Below are 22,586 nucleotides of genomic sequence, written 5' to 3' on the forward strand. Positions count from 1 at the left end.
AATCCAAGGTAGATGCACCCCCACCTCTCTCTCACTGAATCATTTCACCATGATTCCCACCCGGTCCCTATGGGTTTAACTTCAAGACTGAGCCCCCACCAAAAAGTGTGGCAAGGGGAAATAGGCGAGAGGCGGGGAGACGCAAAAGCTGAGAGAGCTTGTGCGGTGTCACTGCGAAGCAATGAGACAGTGTGGGCTTCACTGAATGGCGAGGACCAGTAGAAACAAAGGGCTCTAAATAAAGGTTCCCTGGCCTCTTAGGAAAGATTGGAGTACAACGAGCTCCTCTTTCTCCAGAAGATCCAAATGAGCTTCAGCAAATATCTGTACGAGAAGACAACCCAGCACCTACTCATTGAAGCAATGAAACCCCTTAGCTCCAAGCGTAGAGGGTAAAAAAGGAGGGCATATCACCATGCATCGGTTTCCAAGTGAGAAAGCCATTTTAGCCTCATTGCTAAACCTGGTAAGGCTAATCTATTATCTCGAAAGCATGGCTGTGCGTCACATCATTATTTGGAGGCCTACGATACCTTTCGAAATTTTATCTTTTGTCTCAGCAGATGCGTTCGTGAGTAGATTTAGATATGAAGTTTGCTTGCCTGGTTCTTTCTTTGGAGAAAAGAGAACCAGATAAGTAGTGTGCTTTTATTAGCTCTTTGAATTTTGTTGGATGAGATACATGAGGAGAGAAAATTTTTCGCAAAAAAGTCACTTCAACTTTTGTTATTATTGCATGCTATAAATTTTTTTTACTGTTGTTCCACCTGAGGGGCAAGATGAGAATCTTCTTTAATACGTGACTAAGACTTGCACCACCAAATTGGGATCCTTCATGAAAACTCCACCATGAGAACATGGGATCACGTGGTTATGTTATAGATGTTACAGGTTCGAAGCACGCCATAGAAGATACTCAATTTAGAGTAGAATTCGCTTTATCTAGATGCAAACAACTGATGGCGATCTATCACTAAAATACAGCAAAACTCTTACGTATTTTTTTGAAGTGCATTTTAATGAAGAAAAATCAAGTTAGGATCCAAACCTACCAAATCTAGTTACATTAAAATCAACCAAATAATGTGATGAAAATTTCTCGCTCAATCCTCTCTTCTCTAAGGAAAATCCTTAGAGGATGTGATGGAATTGATTAACTTAATGAATTATAAATCATACCTTGATTCGCTAAATCCATCTTTAATTGCGCTTTGGGCTTTGAAATGCATGTGCAGCCTCGATCACCGGTGATCTGAACAAAGATTAGCGAGTAATCTTCTGGAGAGAGAGCTCTTAATGCGTGTTTTAGAGAAGGGGTCTGACAGGCTATTTATAGCCCTCTCCAGGGACCAAACGCCGTGATTAGTTACACCCGTGAAGAGTCACCCCCCATCAAGGCAACCTTTCACTGCCGTGCAATTACCTTAATGCCCTTGTGATTATCAAGATTTACGAAATTCAAGGGACACTTGTCAAGATGTGGGTTCTAATTAAACGGGATCAGGGTTTAATTAAATAGGATCCAACAGGATGCACTTGAGTTCACTTAGTATTCAATTTACTCTTCTTAATTTTTGCTCTATACGCACTTCTGTTATTCAAATTGATGGAAACAATCATCTCCTTCTCTATTTACAGAAATGGATATTTAGGCATCCTTTTGTTGGATACACCCCATCATCAAATGATTCATCAGATCAACTAGTGTTGTGACCCTTGAAATCACCATCTAATTGGATGCACATGATGCATGTGAGAAGAGAAGGCATCCTTTCTTTTTATCCATGCATGCATGTCTGCATGGTTTTAAGAGAGGGGAGAGAGATAAGGGGAAGAATTAAACTTTATCTATCAAGTTTGTTCGAGTATCTAATATAAGAATTTATATCTAAATATATTTTATTTAGTTGTATGTAGAATTGTTCTTAACACATTAATTTTTGGAATTCTTTAAATAATAAACTACCAAGACCTATATTAGGGATGTCAATAGGGCAAATTCGATACGGTTGGTGAAAAAATTGAAACCGAAACCGAAATCCACGACCTCTCTCCTAAAGCCGAAATTGAAATTGAACGGTTTTTGAAATAAAAAATTATAGCCCCAGCAAAAGTTAAAACCGCAAATTGAAATTGAAATTGAAAAACTGAAAATCGCCTCTCTTCTTACTAGCTCTTCTGGCAATGTAGCTTTGAAATTACGATCTACATTGAGTAAGATAAGAGGCTAAATTATCTAATGGCCATTCTCATGGAGTTAGTAATTTGAATTCACACTAAATATAAAGGATATTAAAAGTATTGGATATCGGGTGTGCTCGTTTTCATGTTAGATTATGTGTTCGATATCGGGCTCTATTTCGAGTTCAATTTCTGATCGGAGAATCACCAAAATCCCATAATCGACGATAAAATCGAATAATTTTTAATTTCAAACCTATCACCGAAACTATCCCTATTTAATTAAAATCATTCCATTTAGTACAGAAATGGATAAAACATTCGAGCACCTATTCCTGTTGACATCTCTAACCTACCTATATGTCGGCCGCATGTATTAGAGGTAGAGATCAGCTCTTTCTTTTTGTTTTTCATTCCAAACAATGGTGCGAGCACCAAAGAACCATTTCACAGAATGGTGGAAAAATTATCCACATCAAATACGTAAGAAACCACTAGCCAAGATTCAGACGTAGAATATGCTCCCAATAAAAAAAAAAAGGTGCAACCTATTTGTGCCATTCAAGGATACGTCAAGATCATCAACTACTCAAGCAATAGTACCATCACTTTAACTTCAGATAGTTTCAAAGTTAGCTTTTAGGAATGGCATCTAGAGGGTGGCCAGAGGAGCTTATAAATTTGTCCATTTTATTAGTGCGCCAAAGAAGCGATTTCTTAAATCGTACCGGATAAAGCTGATGGGCTCACCACATTTCCCTATCGCGCTCTAAATGCGAGAGTGAGATGCGTTGCTCCTTCGTGGCCTCACCGAGTCATATCATTGGACCACGGCAACATCTCTCGAAGACACCAGTCCAAACTAATTAAGCTCGTTATTTCTCACAATCTCGAGCACCTCGAGGTGACGTCCAAAAGTGGGCTCGCGTGGAGTGCTCTCCATCGGCCGTAACCACGTTGCCCATGAACAGCTTTAGAAAAGCTTGCACCATTCCAAGCTACCCATACCTTCCAAAAGGTTAACAGTAGTACTATAGATTAGATAGCATCTTTTGCGGCTCACTACTTTAGAAACTTTATTTTGGACTTGACAAATCAATGCATCTTTGATGTATTGTCTTCTTTTTTTTGACTTTATGGGCTGCACTCACATTCGTTATGTATGAGTTGTCGATGTACCAAAAAAAAAAAAAAATAGCTTGCACTATTTTCGGAACTTGTAGGTTGGATATTCAATGTGAGGCAAGAGTAAAACATTATTATTTCGCGCAATGCATGCATGAAAGCATGAAGGGCTACGATTTTTCCTCACGTCCAATGAGTTTGTTTTACGTAGTAGATAGATAGGGAAAAAGGGGGGTGAAATTTTTTTCCAAACTTCAGAAATGTAGCCTAAGCATCATGGGTGGAGTTGCATCTTAAGAATTTGCGTTATGATAGTAGAGATAGATGGGAAGTGGATACATAGGGGATGCCACGTAATTAATGTCCCATTAAGGTATTTGCTATGGAGTATGGACCGAGCACCCCTTTTCCCATGGCTTGTCACGGGTCTCAATTGTCTCCTTGAAGAGATCCTTCAGCTAAACCAATCTTGATGGGCCTTGCAACTCCAAAACAATGAGCTGTGATTTGAGTTTTTCTGGGCTCGTTTGGTTCGCCAGAATATTTTCTCCTACGAATATGATTCCTAAAAAGCAGATTCCTAAAAGAAGATGTCTGGAAAAGTATTTTTGGCATGTTTGGTTGACAATAGAAAAATAACAGATTTCCAGAGTGCTTATGTTTGGTTGACCATCCACTTTCCTGAAAAAGTTGTGTAATTCCTATTATATTCTTAATAAAAATTAGGTCTTTAATATCTCTTTAATACTGAAGGGCTTTTTTGAGAAGTAATTTTCGGCTCACGGAAAAGTATCTTTTACATGTTTCTCATGGGAAAGATTAACCCATGAAACGTGGGAATTATATTCCTATGGGAATACAACTTTTCTGTCTCTCTCCTTTGAAAACTCTAACCAAACAAGAAGCATCTCATTACTTTTCCGTTGACCACATTTTCCCCTTTTCTTTTCCTGCGAACCAAACGAGCCCTCTGGTGACATGTTCTGTCTGAACTGAGTTTTTTGTCGATGGCCTAACATATTTTTTTCCAAAGTTCGCCGCTTCAGTATCAGACTCCATACTGATACCACACTAATACAATATCGGTACAATACGGTACAGAATTTTTTAAGCATACCAAGTGTTGGTACGCCGTCCATACCGAATACTGGTACTGAACCGATACGGTACATCCCGTACCGCATGGTTCGAGCCGGTACAGCATACACTGCTCTTTTCCCATGCTATCATTTGTTCATAATCCCTGAGAATTTGATTTTGACAGTAAATGTGTATTCCTGAACCTTTCTTTTTCATTAGGCATCTTTTCCCGAATCTTTCTTTTCCCATGCTATTATTTGTTCATAATCCCTGAGAATTTGATTTTGACAGTAAATGTGTATTCCTGAACCTTTCTTTTTCATTAGGCATCTTTTCCCGAATCGTTCTTTTGTTGAATGTAACGGTGTCGGAGGTGAAAACCATTTAGGCCAAACAATTTGGAGGAATATGAGCAGGGGTATCATGCATGGGCGGGCTATAGCTCAGTTTGACATCCCCCCATGAGCTTTTCAAAACTAACAACTCGGAAGAGATGGCTTAAAAGTTCAATCCTAAAGTTGGCATGGTAATCTACCTTTGCTCAATCAACGCAATTATAAATCGCTTGTACAATAATCTCAAAGAAGAATCACTTGAAATATTTTCCCTAAGAAAGTGGCTAAAGAAATAATCGCTAGTCTCAGTCTGCCCAGAAACTCACAAACAGTTTGGCAATTGGGAGCAATTTGGCTGCAGGTAATGATTCAGAATTCAAGGGAAAATGCAAAAGATGCAGACTAGTAGGAGACTATCAGCCATCATCAACACAGAAAGGAAATATCAGTACCCAGTTTCCACTGAGTTGTGCAGAATCTGAAATTAAGGACAGTACAACCCTAAATACCATTATCTTTACCCACTAACTGCATGCATATATCATGAATGAAAGGAAGAGAAAATATCTCAACTCTTTACATCAGCACCTTCACAAGCCCAAAGATCATTATATATTCTGTTGTCACAGGCTGCGGTTGAGACAGACTACAATGGCCAACATTGAAAACAAAGTTAATCTAGCATCACTCTAATTTAGCCATCTTTAGATGAAAAATCTGTTGGCCCTGTAAGACATTTGCTTCAACAGGCTCGGAGACTAGTGTTGAATAGAGGCAAGTATGCTTGAAAAATGCTGTCCATCTATTAATGAAAGCCCAAAACTTATTTCCCTTTTATCTTCAAGTCATCTTAAGTTGTTCTTTGACAAGTACTACATTCTTAAGAAGAGCCTTCATCACTCAGTGAAACAAAAAAACTCTCGCAACTAGCGCTTTCCCTCCTATTTGTCCGGTGCTTTCCGCATCTGAAAAGCAGGAGAGAAGCTAGTTCAAATGTCATCTACCACCATTCCACAATCATGAGAGATGACCAATAGTTTCTTGAAGTGTGGAATTTTTTCATATATATTCAAAGATTTCAATTATAAGGATGGAAGACCTGTTGAAGTATCATTCATTGTCACAAGCTCTGTTCACCAGCTAAGGTACAAGTTAGATGTGCTTGACTCCACTAAGAGGTGACGATCCTGATTTTCCGAAGGTATGGTTGAGACAAAATTTTCTTTTGTCCCCATCAATGCACACCTAGGTTTTTCATGCCTATTAAATATTAATATGCTCTGCGAACTCCTTGCATGTTTTTAGAAACAGATATATACCGGGATGACAACAATGCTTATATGAAAAAAAGAGTAACACTCTGGCAGTTTATAAAAGAAAAATTAACAATTCACTAAACATATTCATATCTCCTTTACATGGAGGTGAACCAAATGGCTAACACTGAAACAAATTGGTGCTCCCGGTCACAGGTGAACCAAATGGTTTGCAGTACAAGTATCTGAAGGATGCATGCTGGGCCCTGACATTGTATTTTGCATCAAAACCACTAAATTAACAAGAATTCTAGAATATTTAGACATACCAGTTGCACAGCTGCAGTGAAACAGAATTAAGAGCACCAATTCCAGCAAGAAAATGAGGAAGGAATGTTGCCAGTTCTTCTGATGTACTCTGCTTGTTGAGCCGTCCTTGCAGCTTGCTGGTTTCTTCTGGCCTCTGCTGCCGCACGCATTTCCTCAGCTTTATGCTTTGCAGCTGCTACCTTGTTCATAAGCTTTTCATGTGCACGAGCTCTCATCCTCTCCACTTCAACCTGGGAAAAATGAGCATCAACATCCAACACATTGCACTACTACAAAAAAGAAGACATGCGACACTTGAATAATTTTTTTTTAAAATCATCTGCCATTAGGTCATAACTATTCACATCCCCAACATAACAAGTCATGTAAAAGAATCATATTACATTAACATGTTTCTCTCATGATTTTGCGAACTGAAATTGGTACTCACTTGGCCCTAGATCCTTAACGTGCTTTATCCTTTTTCTATATTATCTCAACTCTTGTATTCAACGCTAGTACACATGCATCCTTGCCTAATTGATATAGATTTAGAATGATGGTACTCACTTATATTATTGCAAATACTTTTATCACTGCACCCTTCTTGAACCTATCAATTTATTTATCTTGGTTCTATATCTTATTCTTTCTCAGAAAAAAGAGAAAATAAAAAAGTGTCAGTTCTCTTTTATTTCTGGATTTCCTTAAATAGTTGGCTTTCCTGCTGTAAGCCCAAAATGTGAATATATGCATAGATATGCATATATATTATCATTGTCTTATTTCTGACTATTTTTGTTTTGAAGGTTTTAAGAGATAGATAGCAGCATTGTTTATCACATTTACTCTTATAAACCAGTACCTCAATTAGCAGCTGGAATCTTCTAGGCAGGGGTTGCACCTGCTCTGAAGCTCTCTAGAGTCTACCTCCTACACCCACATCCTGAGCTCTCTCTCCCCCTACCATGTGCTCTGCTCCCCTAAACCGCAGGGAATGAAGGTACCACGATATATCTCCAATTATTTAAAATCTTCCTTGTTTGCAAAATATTATTTAACAAGCTAGTCCATCAAAATTAGCATAGCCTCTCCAAGAACTCCCTCTCACATCACCCACTGTCTTTGCGGACCCCCTCAAAATATTCCAAGCACCATTCCATGCCCATGCAATATGATCAGAGATCTAGAGATGGATAGAATAGAGAACTACCTGAAGAATAGTAGAGATGTTGTGGATGGTATTCGAACATTACATGTAAATTCTTCCAAAGGTGACCGCTTAAGCTTCTAAAAGATATAATTTTTAATCTCTTCTTATTTTCGCAAGAATTATTTAATCTCTTCTTGTTTTTGCAATCTACCTTGAAGGAGCCCTTTTAACTTCTCTCTCACATGCTATTTTATGGTTGAAAGTATTTCACCTTAGCACCATTATAAAGGAATAGGCTTCCCTTTTCTCTTAATTCTTATTTGGTCTATAGATCTCGTACAACCTTTCTAAATAAAAATAAAAAGAAAGCAATGAACAAAAATGGTCATAAGATATGTCAACCAATTAAAATGACAAATAAAGTGAAAACAGATCAATGTTATAATACTGAAAATGCATATTGATCATGATATGCTAAATTCTAACACATCAAGTTTTTTGCTCCATGTACTCTTGGTAAACCTATGAAAATTGACAGCTCAGTTTTCTATTCTGATAAGCAATAGAAATCAAGATTACTGAAATAACTGAAGTTCTCACAGTGAGCAAGTAACAACTATCCTCCACGTACACTTTTGCACTGTCCCTTCAGTGTGTCTCTGTAGATCGATACAATAGAATACAACTACATATGGAAAAACAACTCCTACTCATTGCCATATGGTAATAAATTTTACCTCAATTTTCCTCATTTCAGCTTCAGTTTCTGCTTTCTGGTGATTTTCCCATGCTTGGATTTTGATTTCTTCCCGTTTAAACCTGACAATTCATTATCATCATGAATTAGAATCCGCCAATAGCCAATGTACCAAAAATTACTCAATGATCAAGCATCAAATACTCAAAGTGACCAGAAATGAGTGACCTAAAGCACACAATTTGCAAAAAGATGATAAGACAGACAGAAAAAGCAGAAAAGTCTAATGGTATAAATACCTGGCCTGATACTTGGCTTTCTCTGCCTCCTCCCAGGCTGCTGCACGCATCTCAGTAACACGTTTTGATTGGTCAACTGGCAGAATCTTGAGAGAAACGGATGCATCCCTTTCCTCTTCTTCTTTGCTTGCCCATGCAGCAATATTAGTCTTACCTAGTTGTGCGCCAAGAATCATTATTTCTCTTCTAGTTTTCATTTGCAACTCCTTTTCACTCAACTCATTCTTGCTATCCCTGTGGCTGTCAGATGAACCAGTAATGTTTGCAGCAATGTTTGAATTTGGTGCAGCTCTCTGTGGAGTTGTTGATCGAGAAGAAGTAGGGCTGCGTGTTGGTGTTGAGGCTCTCACAGGAGTTCCTGTCCGAGATGGCTCTTGGCTAGCCATAGGAGTCATTTCTGTGCCCATATCTCTCATAGACACCGACCTGTCTGTTGATGGGGGAGTAATAAAGGTGGTAGCAGTCTGAGGTAATGTAGAAGAATCGTGACGACTAAGAGAAACTGCAAAAAAAATTACGATTAAAAGATGTCTTCAAATGCTCTGAGCTTGATGAATATTCCAATGAAATCCAACGCTCTCTCTCAAGGGGGAAAAAAGACAGCATTTTAAAATTTCCATTCTAAATTATCCAAGGAATTAAATCTGTTTATACCTCCTTTAAAATATTTTGCATCAAGATATTCCAGTCAGCAGTTTATATAAAACTTGAGAAAATGATTATGGACTTCATGAAACCTGATTATGGACTCATATGCAACAAGCAATGGGAATGGATTAAAATATTTTTTAAAAAAAGTTTTTCATAATCAACTCAAATTACTTCCTTGCACATAATTAAATTAAATTTGCAAATATGTTTTTCTAGAACTCCTTAAATTGCTCAAAAATTATAATCCATGGGGCATTGAAATGTAGAAAACACACTCCAGACTTAAATTTTGAACAGATATTAGCATGTGCACTCTATGAAGCATAACAGTATAATATAACCGATCTCTTTACTTATTCTATTTGACAGCACCATTCATCAATTCATTAACAAAAAATAAAAAAGAGCATACATTGCTTACTGCATAAAAGAACCAAACATAACGAACCACACAAATATATATTGCTTACTTGCTGAATCTGCAACCTTCTCAACAATAATCCCAGGCTTGGCACATGAATCCACCACCTGGTAAGAGTTGGGGACCAAATTCATAACCTTCTGCCCACCAAATCCTCTCTTTTCTTGGGTTGGATCAATCCTCTTAGTGTCTGCATCCTCTGTAATCTCTACAACCACCTTCGTCGAAGATTGTCGGCTACCATAACCAAACTTCTCTGTTTTCTTCGGCTGCACTCCACTAGGTTTATAAGGCCGGTTCAAATTGGGGCTCGCAATCCATTTCTGTGCATCGTCCCATTTCGAAGGCGCCGGTTTTGAGAATGGTGGCATGAGAGCCGCCCGGTGGGGAGCGCGTTCACCCTTGTGGAATTCGAAGGCGGATGGCACACCGTCTGAATCAAAAGAGTCTTCCTCTTGAGATCTAATCCTCGAACTCGATAGGATTTGATCTGTAAATCTGTGACCACTCATCGTCTCCAACGAAGTAGAGCATTCAGGGAGGGAGCTCACCATGTCCACATCCTTGCAATCATCCGAAACACTACCACCTAATCACATTCATGGCGGCTCTAATCAACTGTGAATCCAAAGCTTAGATGTTTCAAAAAAATCTCAGCCAAACAAGAGATTTTTTTTACAAAGAATCTTACATGTGTCATCGATCTCAGCAGCAGTTGCCTCAGATCTCAGCGAGAACTTGGACTCCATCTCCTCCTCTTTCCTCTTCTTATCCACTCCCAAAAGCATAGCTCGAAGCCTGCCGGGAGAAAACCCACCGCCCTAAAACACAAAAAGAAGGACCAAAAAACTCATCAAATCCAAACAAAATCATGCCAAAACGCATCCAAAAAAAAAAACCACAAATCTTTCTGCATTCTTCATCAGATCTCACACTCACCCCCACTCCATATCTCTCTCTTCCACTCGCCCATCTTCAAACAACGACAGAATTTACCAGGATCAATAGAAATCCGACAGAGCATGCAGAGAAATCGAATCCGAAGACAGAAAAGCAATAACCCGGGTCCAGATTCGGAGTGACATAAGATCTCAGACACAGAGAGAGAGAGAGAGAGAGAGAGTACCGGAGGAGATGGCTTCTCGATTCGTTCGTAATCCATGGTGGAAACGGGCTTCGGTGGGTTCGCGAGCTCCAGGAAGCGGCGGAGGCGGAGGCCGCCGAAGGCTGGAGTTGGTGGGCCCGGCGGTGCCGCCGTTCGCGTCCGCTTCTCCCCACCGCCGCCGTAAATTTGAAGAGGGCCTTCTCGAGGTGGATCTCGAGCACTGGTACTTCAACTCCCGTCTTAACTGAACTCAAAACCAAAATAAATAGACCTGGAATGTCACGATATTACGGTATTGCCACTGTGCGTCCTTTCTCAATTCTCAGGCATCGATACCACCGCTTTCGAGGGACATTCGCATTAAAGCTTCTGTTGACCGGTCAAAGTTGGGGTTCCATCATGAAACGGGAAACGGGAAACGACAGTATGGGATTTCTCGAGAAGAGACAGGAATCCTGCAGGGATGCGTTGGTGACGATGATTTCGAGGTTTTGCGTGAACAAAGCATAATGATGTCACAAGTCGCAACTTGGATTAAGTTGGGTTCGATCATCATACGTGTATATTTTGCATGAGGTTGTCGGAAAAAGTGTTGACTGCCGAGGATTTCATTTTGAGACAAGGTTCCTGCTCCTGCTAAGATGGGAGCCCCACGGGATATGGAACTTTAACTGCAAAATCCGGGGAAAATATTGGTTTGACCTCTCGATTAGTACCTTTATCGGATAAGATAGAATGCTTCAGTCTGCAGTTTGATAAGAAGAGGATGCTCACAACTAATAACCTCAAAAAAATAGAAGACATGGTCTTCTCCTGTTTGCCTCAGAGCTTTTGGAAACACTTTTTGCTTCAACTCAAAAGTCCTTCGTTTCCTGCTGAATTAGATCTTCTATGGACAAGTTGGAAGAAATCTCATTTCAGGAAAGAGCTTCATCTTGGTTGGATAACATTGCCTTTGCCAAAATCTCCTGGATTCTTTGGCTAGGAAGGAACAGATGAATATTTCAAAACGAAAAAAATTGGGAACGGGGACATAGTTCTTTAGAAAAATACTCAGAATTCGAATTCTAGAACACTTGAAAAGCAAGCTTTTAGAGAGGATTGGAGAAACTATTAGAAAGCATCAATATCCTTACTAAATATTGTTGATCTATCAAGATGCTTTGTAAAATATTTAAATCACATAAAAAGAAAATCTAACAATTATAATAAAATAGTGGTAAGAAAATATCTGGCCTGTGAGGTGTGAGAGGCACGCCAAAAGACGCACTGTCCTAAAACCGTTGTTGCCTCCCCACGTGCAGGTATTGGCGGTCAGCGACGGCTCCAAGATACAACCCAAACAGCTCACAGCGGGCCTAATCTACAGTGCACGTCTGTAGTAGGCAGATTACCTAGTCTATATCGGTTGCCCAATAATATAGAAAATTGTAAAAGAGAGAATGGTGGTAGAGAGAAACAATGAGAGGAAGAAGAAGGGTTTTGTATTGTATTTTTTGTTAGATACAAGGAATGGCTCTTTTATAGGCCTTTTGTCATCCAACCATAACGGTTGAATACTTATGGCCTCATTAAGGCCATAATGAAAGATAATGGGAAGTTTTGAAACTTCCAAATGGAATTTGAAAAACTTAAAGATTATAACAACTCTTTTTTAAAAAATTTGGGGGTTACAAATCTTTTTTATTTACACAAATTCCAACAGTCCCCCACAAGTTTCAAAACTTTATAAAATCATATACATATATATAGAGAGAGAAATTTGGGCAGCTTTATACTATGCAATGGGTGCAGGTGTCTTCCGGACTTGAACCTACACTTAGTGTTGACAGTTCTAACCTGAAGGATCATAGTGAACTAAGTCTTAAACTAGACCCTTTGGACCAGATTTTAACATGCCACACACATAGTATTGATATAGACTTGGTGCGGGTTAGCGCTATTTATGGCCATGCGCTGAATCTTGATTCTCATGAGAGTTATTAGAGAACAGCCCAATTCTCACGGTCGCGGCCTCACGACAACTCTCATTTAGGTGAGTCCTCCAAGAATACATGTGACCTGTATCCTGCAGGAGTATGCCTGCCTCGGGCTCATTCAGGGTAACACCCTTCCTAACGTCACATATCAAAGCACTATTGCCATAGGGATGAGCAGGAGACTCTCTCCTTAAAAGTAGTGCTGAAATGAGTCACGCAATATGGATTGTTTCTACCCATTGAACCTTCTTCATGGGATCTCCAATCATAAAGGTTGGGTTACCTCCCTAGGTGACTCCCTTATGGGCTTAAGCCCATCCCCCTCGACAAGTCAATGACAGCTCTCTTAGAAAGAGCTTTGGTCAGCTGATCAGCTATATTTTTCTCAGATTTTACAAATTCCAAAGATACAATATTCTTATTCAATAGGCTTTTAACTGATTTGTACCTCACTTGCAAATGTCTATTCATTTTCTTATTAGTATGTGCCTGCCTTACTAACTCTATTACTGCCTTACTATCACAATGTATGAAAATGGCAGGCATGGGTTTATTAACTAAAGGCATGTCAAGCATCAAGTTCTTAATCCACTCAGCCTCAGAGCAAGTTGTATCTAAAGCTATAAGTTCTGACTCCATAGTACTCCGAGAGATAATAGTTTGTTTCTTAGATCCCCAAGATATTGCTGCTCCACCCAAAAGAAATACATACCCTGAAGTGGACTTTACATCCATATTGTCTGTTATCCAATTCGCATCACTATACCCTTCAACTACATTCGGAAATCCCTTATAACACAAGGAGTATTCCATGGTTCCTCTAAGATATTTAAAGACTCTCTCTAAAGCAATCCAATGATCTTTGTTAGGATTATGAGTATATCTACTAAGTCTCCCAACAGCATATGCTATATCAGGCCTAGTTTTATTTGCTATGTATAACAATGATCCAATCATTTGTGAGTACTTCAGTTGAGATACTGGTTCACCATTATTTTTCTTCAAATGCACATTTAGATCATATGGTATTGATATAGATTTACAATCAAAATAATTAAACTTTTTTAACATCCTTTCTATTGTACTGGTTTGATTAAGAGTAATTCCATTAGGTGTTCTTTCCAACTTCATTCCTAAAATTACATAGGCTTCTCCTAAATCCTTCATGTCAAACTTTCTAGAAAGATAAGACTTAACATCATTTACTATCTCCAAATTTGTCCCAAATATTAATATATCATCAACATAAAGACATAAGATCACATGTTCTCCATTACTCTCTTTGTAGTACACACATTTATCATATTCATTAATCTTAAAGTCATATTCTAAGATCACCTTATCAAACTTCTCATGCCATTGCTTAGGAGCTTGTTTTAAACCATACAAGGATTTAACTAACTTACAGACCTTATGTTCTTGACCTTTAACTACAATACCTTCAGGTTGCTCCATATATATCTCTTCATTTATGTCTCCATTTAGAAAGGCAGTCTTAACATCCATTTGATGAATCACTAGATTATGCACTGATGCTAAAGCAACTAAAATTCTAATCGTAGTTATCCTAGATACAGGTGAATATGTATCAAAGTAATCTATTCCTTCTTTTTGTATAAAACCTTTAGCTACTAGTCTAGCTTTGTACTTGTCTATGGTTCCATCAGGTTTTAACTTCTTCTTGAACACCCATTTACACCCAATAGCTTTATTTCCAGGAGGTAAACTAGTTAACTCCCAAGTGTTATTTTGAATAATAGACTCTATCTCACTTTGTATAGCTTCCTTCCAAAATGGAGCATCTAAAGAAGACATAGCTTCCTTATAGGTAGTAGGATCTCCTTCTGTTAAAAAGGTATAAAATTCGTCTCCAAAATTTTTCTCTATTCTAGACCTTTTACTCCTTCTTAACTCTAATTGTGTTTCTGGTTCCTTAGATGCACTTGTACTAGTGGAAGGTTTATCATTAGTAGATGATTTATCTATTACTTGGTGTGAAATTTTATTTTTATAAGGAAATATATCTTCAAAATAGGTAGCATCTCTAGATTCTATAACTGTGTTGTTTGAAATTTCACTAATCTCAGAGTTTATAACTAAGAATCTATTGGCACTACTATTTTGAGCATACCCTATAAAGACAGCATCTATAGTTTTAGGCCCTATTTTCTTTCGCTTAGGCTCAGGGATTGCTACTTTAGCTAAACACCCCCACACTTTCAAGATTTTAAGATTAGGTGTTCTTTTCTTCCAAATTTCGTAAGGGTCTTATCATTATCTTTCACAGTTACTCTATTCAATATGAAACATGCAGTAAGAATTGCTTCTCCCCACAAATTCTCAGGTAGCCCAGAACTTATCAACATCGCATTAACCATATCCATTAAAGTTCTATTCTTTCTTTCAGCTACTCCATTAGATTGAGGAGAGTATGGCGGAGTTATTTCATGTACTATTCCATATTCCTCACAGAAGATGCTAAAATTAGTAAGGGTATACTCACCTCCTCTGTCGGATCTGAGTTTCTTAATCTTTCTTTCTAATTGATTCTCTACTTCGGTCTTATAAATCTTGAATTTATTAAACACCTCATCTTTAGTTTTTATTAAGTACACATAGCAAAATTTCGAACAATCGTCTATAAAAGTCACAAAATACTTATTTCCTGCTCTAGTAGGTGGTCTGTTCGAATCACATACATCACTATGTATGAGCTCTAAGAGTTGAGTGTTTCTTTCTACAGACTTATAAGGCCTTTTAGGTTGTTTGGCTTGTACACACACTTCACATTTATGTTTAAAGTTTAGATTGGATTTAGGGACTAAATCTAGATCCATCATTCTTTTAATTTTCTTTAAGTGTACATGTCCCAATCGTTCATGCCATACATTAGAAGATTCAACATTGAAAACACTTGAAGAGATAACTTTAACTTCTGAAAGTACATTTAATTTAAACAACCCCTCACTAATAAATCCTTTCCCAACAAATACATTATTTTTTGAAATTACAACTTTATTGGATTCCATAACAACCTTGTATCCTTGTTGGACTAAGGATGACCCACTAACTAAATTTCTTCTGATTTCTGGAACATGTCGCACTCCTTTCAAAGTTAAGATCTTTCCAGATGTCATCTTCAAATCTATGTCTCCAACTCCAAGCACACGTGCAACAGAGTCATTACCTAATGTTACACTTCCTCCACTTGATTTCTGATAAGTTTTAAAATAACCATGATCAAAACAAATATGTACATTAGCTCCAGAATCTAACCACCAATCTTTATTTCCATAAGTAAAATTAATAGAAGAAGAACTAAAGTTATACCTAAAGGATGGCTCAGCTGAATTCTCTTGATCCATCAACATATAGACTTGAGCCTTTGGATCTCTTTGATAGTGATTTGACTTGGGCTTCGACTTATACTCCTCATTCTTCTTGAAGAAGCAATCTTTCGCCATGTGATTAGTTCTCCCACAAACAAAGCATAGCCTTTTCTCACTTCCTTTGCCCTTGAATGTTTTATTATTATTATTATTACGGTATTGAAAGTTTTGGTTTTGGTTAGAACGATTGTGGAACCTATTATTTTTCTTGAAGTTCTTACCCCTATGTTGGAAATTATTTCTCTTGTAAAAATTCTTAGTATTATTTTCAACTAGGTTCACCTTAGGAGTCTTTTCATCCTCTTTCTTAGTATTGGCTCTATGTTTTTCCTCAACTCTAAGAGAGTTTATGACTTGGGTTAAGGTTAACTCTCCTTGTTTATGCCTAAGGGTCCTAGCAAAATCATTCCAAGATGATGGCAACTTATCTATAAGACATGAGACTTTAAAATCTTCACTAAATTTGGTTCCCTTTTTCTCAACTCCTCTCAGAAGTTCTTGATACTCATGAATTTGATCTCCCACTAGTTTATTGTCTACCATTTTATAATTATTAAAATTTGAGACAGTAAACCGATCAATGCCAGCATCTATCATCCCATATTCAGCCTCTAAAGCATCCCAAAGTTCTTTTGCACTTGAGGTAGTGGCATGATATACATCATAAAGATGGTCAGACAAAGCACTAAGTATTCTATTATAGCAGTGGTACTCTACTTGCTCATTAGTCATTTGTGAAGGTAACTCTTGATTAGACCGTGGTTCCTCTATTGCAGATACAAGTCCTAACACAGTCAACCAATATTTAAGTTGTCTTTGCCACCTACGAAAATTTTGTCCACTAAATTTTTCAGGCTTAATACTATTAGCTTCTTCCATATTTGCCATTCTAAATTTTAAACTCTAAGTTTTTAAAGTTTAAAAAGGGCAGTAGAGTATTCAACTGTGAGGAAAAATAATAACAATAATGTCACTAATGAATAAATTTAAACAAGATGTTCCTAAGAGTATCTCTTAATAATATACTATGTAACAATAACTTTACTAATAATTGTAAAGGAAAACAACCCTAATGTCACCAATTAAATTTAATACTTATATCTTCACCAAAACTATTTTTTTTTAAATCAGAACAGTAAACTTTTTTTTATATATATTAAATAGTAAACTGTTTTTTTTTTTAAGCAGTAAACTATTTTCTTAATTAAAAACAGTAAACTATTTTTTATATTAAAACAATAAACTGTTTTTTTTTAATTAAAACAGTAAACTGTTTTTTTTTTAACAGTAAATTGTTTTCTTTGATTAAACAGTAAACTGTTTTTTTTTTAATTAAACAGTAAACTGTTTTTTTTATTTAAAACAGTAAACTGTTTTTTTTTTAATTAAACAGTAAACTGTTTTTTGTTGAAACAGTAAACTGTTTTTTTTTGTTGAAACAGTAAACTGTTTTTTTTTTTTAACAGTAAATTGTTTCCTTTGATTAAACAGTAAACTGTTTTTTTTATTAAACAGTAAACTTTTTTTTTTTAATTAAAACAGTAAACTGTTTTTTTTAATTAAACAGTAAACTGTTTTTTTTTGTTGAAACAGTAAACTGTTTTTTTTTGTTGAAACAGTAAACTGTTTTTTTTTTAACAGTAAATTGTTTCCTTTGATTAAACAGTAAACTGTTTTTTTATTAAATAGTAAACTGTTTTTTTTTATTAAAACAGTAAACTGTTTTTTTTTTTTGATTAAACAGTAAACTGTTTTTTTTTTTTGTTAAAACAGTAAACTGTTTTTTTAATTAAAACAGTAAACTGTTTTTTTTTTTTAAATTAAAACAGTAATATGTTTTCTTGATCAAAACAGTAAACTTTTTTTTTATTAAAACAGTAAAACAGTAAACTGTTTTTTTTTAATTAAAACAGTAATCTGTTTTCTTGATCAAAACAGTAAACTTTTTTTTATTAAAACAGTAAAACAGTAAACTGTTTTTTTTTTTTAAAATTAAACAGTAAACTGTTTTTTTTTTTATTAAGCAGTAAACTGTTTTTTTATTAAACAGTTTAATATTAAAATTGAGAATCTAAAGCTAAACTATATATATATTATTATTTAAAGTGTATTCAGCAATGATTTCTATCAAAGATGAACAAAAACAGTGTTCAACTATGCATCTTGCAGAATATATAAACATATAGATGAAACAATATAACAACGGTTTTAGAATGTTGATCTATCAAGATGCTTTGTAAAATATTTAAATCACATAAAAAGAAAATCTAACAATTATAATAAAATAGTGGTAAGAAAATATCTGGCCTGTGAGGTGTGAGAGGCACGCCAAAAGACGCACTGTCCTAAAACCGTTGTTGCCTCCCCACGTGCAGGTATTGGCGGTCAGCGACGGCTCCAAGATACAACCCAAACAGCTCACAGCGGGCCTAATCTACAGTGCACGTCTGTAGTAGGCAGATTACCTAGTCTATATCGGTTGCCCAATAATATAGAAAATTGTAAAAGAGAGAATGGTGGTAGAGAGAAACAATGAGAGGAAGAAGAAGGGTTTTGTATTGTATTTTTTGTTAGATACAAGGAATGGCTCTTTTATAGGCCTTTTGTCATCCAACCATAACGGTTGAATACTTATGGCCTCATTAAGGCCATAATGAAAGATAATGGGAAGTTTTGAAACTTCCAAATGGAATTTGAAAAACTTAAAGATTATAACAACTCTTTTTTAAAAAATTTGGGGGTTACAAATCTTTTTTATTTACACAAATTCCAACAAATATTAAATTAGCCCTGCTTTAGATAAAGTCAAATGAAAGCTCTCTTCTTTGTTCACTTGGTTAAAACTTTGGTAATTTTTCTTCTTGTTCAGCCTCAATTGTTTATTAAGGTTTCACATAACTTCTTAGTTTCTTTTTGGTATTCAACTTTTAGTCTCCTTAATTATCTTCCTTATTTTATGCTTCTCTTCTTCCTTTTCTCACGACTATTTGTCTACCAGCTTTCATCTACTGAATGGAGGTGATCAGGTCATGCATTAATCTTCTCTTCAAAACACAAAAAAAAAAAGCAAACTCCATTTACTATTGCATGTCGCAATCGAATTTGATATTGTGAAATTCAAAACTATGAATGTTTCAAAAAAAGAAAAATTTCACAAATCTCTAGAAGACAATAGATTATAATTCTATCATAACTCCTCAAAATAGTTATTTTTTCAAAAGTAAAATATCATTATAGAGTGAGAAAATTATAATTATAATGTTCATCCTATTAAAATTTTATAATATTTCTGCACCAAACTAAGCTTCCATGATATGTTATAACAAACCCTCCATCTAAATCATTACAATGACACTATAATAAAAAATAATAATTAATAATAAAAAAATAACAGTAATATCTTTTTGCCTATTTTTGAAAAAACTTATTTTTTTAAAAAAATAATATTTAAGAAATATAAGCAAAGGCAATATCCATTAATGTTATAAGGAGCTGCTGCAACACTAAATAATGTATTATAATAGTCGTTATATTTTTTCCGTAATTATTTATATATATATATATAGCTGATGGGAGGCCCCCCGGTTATAACGGTTATGACGTCCTTATCCCTTACGCTGTAACGGCATCATTATAACCTCCGCACCATACGCAAGACAAGGGTAGTTACGAAATTTTCTAAGGTTGCAGGGGGTATTAACAGTTTTTTGGGGTCCGCGGCCGGTCAAATTCGGTCCTCACGCTCGTCAGCCCGTCATACGCTTCACGCACTCTCTCTCCCCTCCCTCTCCGAGGTGGTCGTCCTCTATCTCGACACGTGTCGACATCCTACCGGATAACTACCATCCCAATCCACTTTAACTCATTCACCATTCCGTACGTACAATCATCCCTCTACTGGGGTGGGTAATTTTAGTCAGGCACCAAACTTACACCCAAAGTTGCACATAGGAGGAACGCATCTTACGTGTGTGCTGGGTCTCTTCGGGGTTCTCGTTTCTAGGGTCCTTGTAAGGGCCCTCAGAGACGTCTTGGATTCGCCGAGAGCGGTTGGTGGATTCAGTCCACGGAATAATGGTGGTAGCGGGGTCGGGCAAAGGGACGTCACCTTGTCTCCAGGTGGAAGTGATGGGCGAAATGAGCAGTCCATATTAGGGATAAGTGAAGGCAGTGAAATGCCAGCGATCAAGGTTGTAGCATAATTAGAATAGAGCTTTATTTTTATCGATACGGTTTAAATTTGAAACACATATGTCGATTAAATATTAAAGACCAGATGCACTTCACTTAGACATGCTCGGTGAGAACACTATCTAGTCCGGCTAGCACTGAGGTGACATACTCACACATGAGATAATCCACGGGTTGGAGAGGATGAGCAAAAATTTTTACCTGCATCGAATATTTTCTGGTGGAAGGAGGGCCCAGTGAAGACTACTACACGGGCGAGGTTTCCTCTCTCCCCCTCTTCTTTTTTACCAAAAAAATGCCAGCGATGTGATTGGCCGGAAGTGATGGATACATCTGCACCATTGTAATGAAGATTATAGAAAATTCGATGCAAGATTGAAAACATTGGTATAATAGTGTACCCAAAAAAAATATTATTTATTTTTTTTAATTTTATATATGTATCTAAAATCTATACAGTATATAACTAATATGAGACTAAAAATAGATTTGTACGGATCCTTACATGTAACTAGCTTATAATATTAATAAAATTATTATAGTAATTCAAGCATGTTATAGTTATATGCCATTCAAGCATTTGATGAGCTAACCACTCCAGAAGTACTTTTTGAGTTGGAGAGAAGGAGTTGTCTAGTGTATTCCCGAATTATTATTTTTTGATTTTTTTTGGATGTATCCATATCCGAACTATATGAATCATCCATTTCAGAAGAAAAAAAAAAACATTTGATGTATAAGTCAAGAGATTTCATCTTCTTCTTTCCTCATTTTTCTTTTCGTATTAGAGTCTTCAAAAAACAGCTTAACTAAAAGATGGGTAAAGAATAAGGAAGGAGAAAAAAAATAAAGAATTGTGACGTAGAAGAAAATATTTTCTATTTCCAGAAGATAATATGACGAGAATTATGAAGTAGTTTGGAAAAAAGGTCCTAACATCTATAATTCTTATGCTTAATTTCATAACCAAAAAAACAACAGAAATGAGAACGATTTTCTAATTTGGTACGCTCATGAGATTGTAATTGCACAAAATAATACATCTAAAAAACTTGAGTAAGGTGTAATTGGGAGTAATGACAAAAAGATGCTCATAGGGAGGTTAGTTACCGATGAGTAAAGAAAAGATGTAGTTAATAGTATAAATAGCAATGAAAACAGTTTCTCCCCGAAACGTTAAGGCAGAAATAAGCGAGGCATGCACTCTTTCCAATATGTGCCCGTGCTTACCTTTTAACCTTCTATCTTATTGAGATGTGCCCGGACAGAATGCTGAAGAATAAAGCTTTTTTGTTTCAAAAAAAGTAAGATAATTCTGTTCTTCATACTCCATAGCATTATCGGTGTGAAAGATTTTAATTTTTTTAAAAAATTTGGGTTTGAACCATTTTGGCAAAGGTAGAATAATTATCAGGTAGTTAACTGTGCATAAGATAAAACAAAGTAAAACAAGAAAAATCATTGACAAAAATAATAAAATAACATGAACTGTCTATTAGTACTAACAAGAGATGGATCCCAAATACCAGAATATACTAAATCAAATAATTTATAAGAGATAGTATCACTATTAAAAAAAGATAATGTGGTTTGTTTTGCAAGTTGATAAAACTGGCAATCAACATGTTCGTTTCACAATACCTAATTTGCAGATAGAAATTAAAGAATATAACTGACAAAAAAAAAAAACCCAAACAAGAGTGCCTGACATTTTGAGAAGAAAAGAGATGATATCAAAGAAGCTGCGGTGTTCAGGTCTTTTGTCAGGAAGACAACAAAATGCCATTGTAGGTGAAATGAGTATCAATTATTGAAGTCTATCTATATATCTCTCTATATATGTATATATTTATGTGTATATATATGTGATATCCAGAAGGAATGACATTATCAAAATCAGATTCGCTCACCGGGCAATGCCGATTTAATGAATCAAACAGTTTCGCTTGCCTCTTCTTGGAGATTTTTTTTTTTCTTTTTTTGAGAAAAAGTTTCACTTGCCTTTTCGTTTAAACTTTCTAGACAGAGAGGAGTTCCATCCGAGGCATGGGGCCCTTGCTAGTTTACCGATGAGGGCAACTGGACCTTGGTATGTGGATTCATTTAAGACGAAACGAGGCTTGGAGGAACCGCTCAAATCCCTCAAACGCTCGTCTCACGTTTAGGCAACCGTACGGGGGAAGAGGCACGTGAAGCTCTTGACGGTGTAGTAGTACACTAGTACTGTACTAGTATATGGGCCTCAAACAATGAAGTCTAAGCTACAAACAAAATTTATTTTGAACATGCGGACAAGGCATTTTTTACTTTAGCAATCATAGCCCTCGAGATCCTGGATTTGAGTCTCTATTGGTGCATCCCCAGATATTTAGAACCAAATAAGGGGCATCATCTACCTTCATTTTGGATCTTGAT

General features: G+C 36.4%; 1 protein-coding gene across 3 annotated transcripts; it reads right to left on the bottom strand.

The window, feature by feature from the left end:
- Positions 1 to 5,237: 5,237 nt before the first annotated feature.
- LOC103723817 (uncharacterized) lies at positions 5,238 to 10,849 on the bottom strand. Of its 3 annotated transcripts, none has more exons than XM_088705863.1 (7): positions 10,634 to 10,849; positions 10,199 to 10,328; positions 9,557 to 10,096; positions 8,436 to 8,937; positions 8,177 to 8,258; positions 6,307 to 6,537; positions 5,238 to 5,686 (listed from the first exon to the last, which is right to left on the bottom strand). In XM_088705863.1, exons 1-6 carry the CDS (start codon positions 10,667 to 10,669, stop codon positions 6,334 to 6,336), a joined length of 1,494 nt encoding a protein of 497 aa, XP_088561989.1. In that variant the 5' UTR covers positions 10,670 to 10,849; the 3' UTR covers positions 5,238 to 5,686; positions 6,307 to 6,333. The 3 variants fall into 3 exon arrangements, with proteins under 3 accessions (XP_088561989.1, XP_088561988.1, XP_008813091.3); XM_088705862.1 differs by lacking the exon at positions 5,238 to 5,686 and adding an exon at positions 6,089 to 6,243; XM_008814869.5 differs by lacking the exon at positions 5,238 to 5,686 and having other exon boundaries at positions 6,089 to 6,537.
- Positions 10,850 to 22,586: the final 11,737 nt, after the last annotated feature.

This window comes from Phoenix dactylifera, chromosome 10 (genome assembly GCF_051530095.1).
Source record: "Phoenix dactylifera cultivar Ajwa chromosome 10, Ajwa_hap1_PhDact_Kaust_v1.1, whole genome shotgun sequence".
In the NCBI taxonomy this organism is placed as follows: domain Eukaryota; kingdom Viridiplantae; phylum Streptophyta; class Magnoliopsida; order Arecales; family Arecaceae; genus Phoenix; species Phoenix dactylifera.